The sequence below is a fragment of the Aulostomus chinensis genome, chromosome 19 (genome assembly GCF_037954235.1).
Source record: "Aulostomus chinensis isolate RoL2024-O1b breed Wild chromosome 19, RoL_Achi_v1.0, whole genome shotgun sequence".
Lineage (NCBI taxonomy): Eukaryota > Metazoa > Chordata > Actinopteri > Syngnathiformes > Aulostomidae > Aulostomus > Aulostomus chinensis.
The window spans coordinates 9,693,305-9,701,160 of NC_141338.1; the positions used below are offsets into that span (position 1 = coordinate 9,693,305).

General features: G+C 43.5%; 1 protein-coding gene across 3 annotated transcripts; it reads left to right on the forward strand.

Annotated features, from left to right (window-relative positions):
• The first annotated feature begins 328 nt into the window (after positions 1-328).
• fbxw5 (F-box and WD repeat domain containing 5) lies at positions 329-7,377 on the forward strand. Of its 3 annotated transcripts, none has more exons than XM_086187731.1 (10): positions 329-436; positions 1,483-1,678; positions 1,756-1,913; positions 2,018-2,201; positions 2,543-2,691; positions 2,856-3,182; positions 3,261-3,438; positions 3,557-3,704; positions 4,219-4,431; positions 4,575-7,377. In XM_086187731.1, exons 2-10 carry the CDS (start codon positions 1,492-1,494, stop codon positions 4,858-4,860), a joined length of 1,830 nt encoding a protein of 609 aa, XP_086043857.1. In that variant the 5' UTR covers positions 329-436; positions 1,483-1,491; the 3' UTR covers positions 4,861-7,377. The 3 variants fall into 3 exon arrangements, with proteins under 3 accessions (XP_086043857.1, XP_086043858.1, XP_086043855.1); XM_086187732.1 differs by having other exon boundaries at positions 362-483; XM_086187729.1 differs by lacking the exon at positions 329-436 and adding an exon at positions 685-888.
• The last annotated feature ends 479 nt before the right edge of the window (positions 7,378-7,856 follow it).

Genomic DNA, 7,856 nt, shown 5'->3' on the forward strand with positions numbered 1-7,856 from the left:
ACAGGATGTAAATATTTTTTTCAGCTGCATACAATAAAATCGTTTATTTCAATTATATGTAGCTTATGATAAATGTATGTAACTTGTACATTTATTTTGTACACTGAAAGGAAACGATCATTTATTTAAAGCATTTGAAAGAAGGGGATTGATTTCTTATATTTGTCACTTTTTATGCTATATTTGTGCTGCATTAATGAACCGCACTAGGGGTGTTCTTATTGTTTTGTCAGTCACATTTTAATGAACTACGAATTACTTAAAAATTTATGGACTACTCAATTAGTCTTATTGGAACGACGATGTTTCTGTTATCGGCTTGTCGAGTCTTACCGATCTTACCCTGCTGGAGGATTGTTGTCATTTTCTGTGGCTAGCCGTTAGCGATAGCTAGCTTACCGTCCGTTTTTCTCTCCTGCATACTCCGATCCAGCAGGTTGTTCACATTTTACTCGACAACTTTTTTTTACTCTGCCAATATAGGTGATTGACTCATGCATCAAAAGCACTAAGTTAAACAAGTAACTGTTTGTTGTCAAAATGAAATGTCGTCAGATAGAAATTGAAAACAAACGTTAGCTAACTGCTAGCTGCTTTAGCAACAAGTTAGCTGGTTTGACGTTAGCATGACATAGTCCATCAGATAGACGTCTATTGGCTAGCTTTTCAGTTGTAGTCGTGTCATGTCTGATTTTGATAAACATATGTATAACAACTAACGTATGTAGCGTTGGAAAATGAATGTTCTCCAGGCCAGTTGGAAGGCTAGTCAATCCATTTAGTCACAGGCTACAGAAGTGGCCATGTTAGGTCATCTTTAAACGACGACTTGGTTTAGTAAGGGAGTGTAGTATGTTTTGACTGGGTTTAATGAGACGTATCGATGAGGTCGGTAAAGCATCGTTCACACCTCAGTCATATTGTTTATTCTACATTTGTAAGAAAAATCAATCATCTTTGTGGCTGCGACTCTCCCCGAGAGGAATGTGCCGGTTTGTTTGAAATCAGTGTCCAAAATGGAGATCTAGTGGATGCAATGGACCGATAAAGTTCCTCAAAGCCACAATTGTGTCTTTGTGGAGTCTCATTGATAGCGGGGCCTCAGTTTATCGATGGGGTACACTGCACAAGGCGGGGATGATTTTAATTCCTGACTCCTACTTGGGTCTTAACATTGGGAAAAAAAAGACCTAATGACGCAATATTTGCACAGATTCAGTGACATTGTAATTATGTTGTCATGAAAATTTAGTATCTGCACATTGAATTGTTGGCAAAAGAAGAAGACAAAATGACTTAAAGTTTTGAAATGTGAGAAGAATGGATCAGGCAAATTTGAGTTGAATGTCAGATCAAGTGCCGTTTCAACTGAAGTATTTCAGGAAACAGAAAGTGTGATAGTTGGAGAATCATGCAGCTTTTCTAGATTGTTATGTTACTCTCATGTACCAGCATGTCCATTGACTTGGTGTGTTTGCGTAGGATGTTAGGATGGAGTGTGGCCTAGGTCTGCCGGACAGCCTGGTGTTGGAGATCTTTCTGCGTCTACCCTACGATGCGGTGCTGAGAGCTGGTCTGACCTGCCGGCAGTGGCTGGCTGTTTCCAGAGATGAGTTTCTGTGGAGGGAGCTGTTCTACAGTTACTACCGTATCCCCCGCAGTGTACCCAGACACCCAGGTATGTGATCTTAATCCTGCACCTCACAGTAGAATTTACAGCACTGTTCAAATAATTTGGAATCCACTCTTGTGCAGCGGCTGCATCATGGTACCGGGAATTCAAGCGTCTGTTTGACTGTATCCCGTGTGTGGAGGTTCAGACACTGAGAGAGCATAGTGACCAAGTCCTCCACCTGGCCTTCTCTCACAGGGGTCACCGCTTCTCCTCCTGCTCGAAAGACTGCACTGTTAAGGTAACCAGCTCAAAGAAGGTGATGAAAAGGTTGCCCTCAATTTGGAAGCACCCCGACATTTACCCACATCTTTCCAACACTGTCTTGTGGCCTGTTTTGTGCAGTTATGGGACACAGAGCGGTCAGATGGAAATATCTCCCTGGTGCACAGTTGCAGCATGAGACAGTTTAACTGGGGCTACACCCAGTTCTCCCAGTTCAATGCTGATGACACTCTGTTGCTTGTGTCTGGTGTCTACCTTGGCCCACACCACTGTTCATCAGGGGAAATCGCTGTCCTCAGTTTAGGTAGGAACCATAGAGAAAATATTCTGTGCCATTGCTTTTACTTGTAACGTTGTTATTTTTTAATTTTTTCACAATGGTTCTTTCTTTTCTCTGAAAATTCCTGTCAGTTCTTCCCTCTTCTTCAAAGTGTCAGTGGTGTCAGTCCTTTTAGAAGCACCACTTCTTACGTACTGAAAACGTGCCGTCAACTTCGAGCCTGAGCTTGTAGAAGGCAGTCATTTTCTTACAGAAATGTGTATTTGGATGTATATTTGATGTTCTGTGTGTGTGTGTGTGTGTGTGTGTGTGTGTGTGTGTGTGTGGTTCAATGTGTCATCTCTGCATGTGCAACACGATTCTAGAAAATTACACACTGTTGTCGCGGGTGAGGAACAAACCGTACGATGTGTTTGGTTGCTGGCTGAATGAGACCCACTTGATATCTGGGAATCTGCACTGGATCGGCAACTTGACGTCTTGTTCTGTCCTCTGGCTCAATAAAGCCTTCCAGGTGAGACCCGGTGCAGAAGAAGGTGCTTTTTAGGGAAGTTTCTCAAAATCGTAAACAAGTGCAGTGGAATTGAAGCGACATTCTTTGAAGGATTTATGTTTATACAATATGACAATACGTTTCTGCAGGATTTTCTGTCTTCATCTGCTTCTGTCGTCTGACAGGATATTGAATCAGAGAACGTCAATGTGGTAAAGCGCCTTTTCAAGATCCAGAACATCAATGCCAGCACCATCCGTACAGTGATGGTGGCCCACTGCCGTCGTCATGACAACCCAGATTTGCTGCTAGACTATGACGCTCAGTCTCAGGCTCAAAGGCAGAAAGGGAGGCAGCATCAGCCCCTCCTTTTTGACCTTGGGACATCTGGTAGTGAGGAAGAAGATGAGGAAGAGGAAGCTGAGGCATGCCAGAAAGAAGCAAGGACTCATGGCCTCCGCAGTACCCGCCCTCCTCAGCCTACCATCTCAGGGCTGGACCACGTAATCCAGGTGAGGTGGATGAAATGAATTGAAGTAGGTGAAGCAGTCGCTCTATTTTCTGTCTCACGTTTTCTTGCTTCTTGTTAGAGTCGGAAAAATGTTGGGACCAGAGAGCTAGAGATTGAGACCCAGGTGGCCCAGATGATGGGCAGAATCCACACAAAGGCCCCTGACTCAAGCCTCATCGAGCCCTCTGAGGAGGCCGAGGACAAGACGTACTTACTCTTTACCACCGGCAGCCTTACGTACTCCCCTCACCAGATAGGTAGGAATGTGGCCACGAAGCATGCAGCAACTCCAGAAATAGTTGAGTCATTTTTAAAACCACTAACACTATGGTACTGTTTCTGTGTTTTTTTTGTTTTTGTTTTTATCATTTCCAGGCATTAAAAGGATCAAGCCTGACCAGATGACCACTTGTGGTCCCGTCCTTGGGAAAGAGCGTAGTTCAGATGAGTTCTTTGATTCACTGGACCATGTGATTGACATCCATGGCCACATCATTGGTATGGGTCTTTCTCCAGACCACAGGTGAGTCAGGACAGGCACGTGGTGTAGGTACTGCATTCTTTGTGCTTCCATGGTAACATGACAACGAGGGATGCGAACATCACAAGTCATCAGCTTCAAGAAAATATTGCTCTTTGGGTGTTACACTGATTGTCTTTCACCTGCTAGTTCTTCTTCACGGAACACACGCTGTTAAACACAGTCTGGGTCAGTCGGTCATCAGTGTTTCCATCGCATCAGGTTTTTACAGGATGGGCTTGTTAGCCCAAAGCCCACGTTTCCACCATTTGTCTTTTGACCTCATGTGTGGTTTGTGGAAAGCTTAAGTTGTCATGGCGGCATGAGGATAGTGCATCTGGTATTTAATGCTCTTCTGGATGTAGTTTTTGTCCATCAGGAAACTTTTGTCCATGTAGAGAACTGTAGAGGACGATTTCAACAATATTCAGAACCAAAGAAGTATTAATTAAGTGTCTTATGTGAAGTCTGCATGTGTGGAATGACTTCACATTGTTGTTTCTCCTCGACTGTCCAGGTACCTGTATGTGAATAGTCGGGCTTGGCCAGCCGGATGTGTCATCTCTGACCCCATGTCGCCGCCTCCCATTGCCGAGGAAATAGATCTGCATGTCATCGACCTGAAGAGCTTGAGGGAGGAGAGAAGAAGTCTGCGCGCCCACCGAGCTTTTACTCCCAATAACGAGTGTTTCTTTATCTTCTTGGATGTCAGCAGAGACTTTGTTGCGAGGTGGGTGACTGACCACGCGTTACGTGGTCACGAATGTTGGAGACGCTGCATCAGTGGTTAATGTTTCACTGCTGTTCCATAGCAGAAACAAGTAGACAGTTAAGGTGTTACTAAATGTCCCGCCCCCACTTTCATCCCACCAGTGGAGCAGAGGACAAGCACGGCTACATCTGGGACCGCCACTACAACATCTGTCTGGCACGCCTGGCCCATGATGACGTGGTGAACTCTGTGGCGTTCAGCCCAGCTGACCAGGAGCTGCTGCTTTCTGCCAGCGATGACTCTACCATTAAGGTGTGGCGTTCACCACGCATGGTCCGCTTAGCGCAGACCTCCACACGCCCATCAAGACCCCGCAGACTCCTGTCGTCCTGGCTGAGCCGCAACAAAAACTCCACGTCCACAAGCAGCGTCAACGGGAAACCATGAGTCAGGTTGGAAAAACACTCAAAGCGGCGGTACAGAGAAGAGGAACATTGTTGTCCTCCGTGGTGTGAATACACACACACACTCCTTGTGTATGATCAGTGTTTTTGCTTGAGCTCACATTGTTGTGACCCCCCCAGCGGTGCTTGCTGTGTCCTCAGCTAACAGGAGATGGGACGTGATGAGACTCAGGTTTGGACACAAGGGAGCGCTGTTGTGGCAGCAAAGAACTGAATGGAGTGATTCTGCTTTGCTGTTGCCAGGAGTGACTTGAACCGTAAACACAGATAGAGTTGTAGAGTGTAGCGCTCACACCGAAACACACAGCCAAGCTTCCCAGCACCACGGTCTCTGTCTCTGTCTGAACTGAGAGTCGTGCTGCTGGACCTGAGCTGTAAACGTACTGAGATGAGACCGCGGTTGTTTGTGCTCAGCTATGATAATATTCCACTGATGTCTAAACACCTAATAACGCCCTTTACACAGAGAAGAGGAAAGCATTTAAAACCAAAAAGGGAAGGACGTTTTTAGTAGGGCTTGTTTTTTTTTTGAATGACGTCCCAATCATGTTGTGCCCCTGAAAAGATTGATTCTATTAAATATAAAAGTATGGAGTAAATTCATCTAGAGGAAGAGCAGTTACTGTGAAGCATGACTGTTGTGTATGTAGCTAATTGTTTTGGTCCCATATTATAGTGAAATGTGATTAAAGCCAGTCATTAGTAGTATAAAGCTTTAACCCTTTAATTTTGTCAAACAAGTTTTGAGAAAAAAACAGATGTGTTCTGGAGCTTCTTTTAGCTACAAAAAAAATATTTTCTGTCCTCCTTGTTACATTTGATAAAAGTTTTCTTTTCTTTCCCTCTTAAAAGTCTTAAAATCCAAGTATGAGTGGGGGCTGCCTGGGTGTGCTGGGCCTCAGTTTCAACCACCGAATACACCTACACTTATTTCCTGGTATATATTCTTAGTCTTAAGTTGGTCCTGGGTTTAAGCTCAGCGACTCCAAACTCCCAACATTTATCCTGAGAACGATTCTTCGCTATTAGAAAACACGCACAAAATCGCCATGTTGAACAAGAACTTTTCCATATCGAAGGTACAGACCGTGTGTATGGAAGGACGCGATGGCTTTGATTCACTTACAGAAATGATCACGCTTAGCGGGGTGACAGCTTTGTTCATGTAGTAATTCTGTTTGAAGAACAGACGAACCGTTTCTCTTCAGCCGCCGAAATCATTCATACGTCCTCGCGTCTCACTAAGGTCAGGCCCGCCAGCTCGGTCTTCAGCCAGATAAGTGCAGCAGAAAAACAATAAATCAGCCGCATTTGGAATGTTGTTCAGTGCAGTTTTGTGTTTTGAAAAGCAGCTTCAAAGCTCGAATCGTCAAAGCAAGGTCACAACTCGGTGTGTGCGCTGCATGAAATGGCTTCTTCATCCTCTCATGTTTGACTGAGCTTGGCTGGAGCAGGAGGAGCAAATGGGAGAAACTTGCCTCAAAGAACTTTCTGCCAGGAAGTTATCAAGAAATATTTATTACAGATGAAGAAGAGATGGATTCTCTCAGCATCAGTTGTCTCTTCCTAATTCCTCACTGACGGTTTCCGTCAGGGTTTTCAGGGAAAGTGGTTTGGAATTGATGACGATGGCTTCTATTTAACCCAAACTAGGATGTTTTCCTAAACCTAACCGAACTGCAACAGAAAATAGTTTTTTGGGGGGGGAGGTTCTATTAAAACCAGGCCAAACTAAAACAGAAATATGTTTTCTGTCTGAATGATTTGAGGCAAATGTCTCTGAACGCTGGAGGAGGAGCTGCTTAGTAGCTGCTTAGTAGCTGCTTGAACCCACACGGTATCATATTAAAGGACAAACATCGACAAGAAGACATTTTGAATCAATTCAGTGAACTTCAAAAGAACAACCGAGATATTGGGAATTCAAAGGCTGTTACGGTCTGATATGAGAGATGAACAGAAAAAGCCAAATCCACCCAGCTGGGTTTTTTTTGTTGTTGTTGTTGTTGTTGTTGTTTTTATCAGACAATAAAACTCCTCAAGTTTTGAGAGTTGTTGTTTGTTATGCGTCAACGTTCTTGGCTTTCATTCTGTAGACTGATAGCAGAAGCCTTTGGTTTCCAGTTGTAGGTTCAGGTACTTCGCCTGATCACTATTCAGGCCTGAAGGGGAATTCTTCCAGAACCAGTTGGTGACTAATTAATCCATCACGCGTGTAGAACCTCACAGCAGTCAAATCGACAAGTGGGCCGACTGCTTGCGGCTTTATTCACTGGTACTGAGCAATATCTCCCATGACTCTCAATGAGTGTATGCCATTAACGTCATTCTTTATAATTATTGCTCCATGTTTCATGCTGTCTACTGTTACTTTCAGGGGTCTATTTAAATAAAGACACATGCCACCAACCTCATTCAATGTACTCACATTATTTTTAAATGTTTTATTCACTTTTTATTCCTGTGATAATGAAACAAAAAGCACATTTGAGTCCAGTACACTTGGCACAGGCTGTGTGCCAAGGACTACTTTAAAAGAATAAAAAGATTATCATGTAAAACATGGCATTTAATTAGTCCCCTTTCTTTTGTTTGGTAGTGACCTCGTTCCATTTAGTTCAGTGATGTCTTTTTTTTACTGGGACGTTACCATGAAACAGAACAGAGTCTCAATGGAATGAACCAGCAGCTGTGTAGCTCAATGCTAGCAGCTAGTTCCCTGTGACTGTGCTAACGTGCTAATATTTAGTGGGTATCACCAGGTTTCTGAACCCTTCCAGATGGATCTCAGTCATATTGGGAATTATTTGCTTTCATTTTCAAGACTGCGGCACAGCAAAACTGATCCAACTAGTAAATATATCATTTCAATATAAACTGAGGCTTTCATGTTATGAAAATGATATGAAATTGTTTTGCTCCTAATTTCACCATTATTTGCAAACGCCATATATTTACTTATTTATGTACTTACTCATT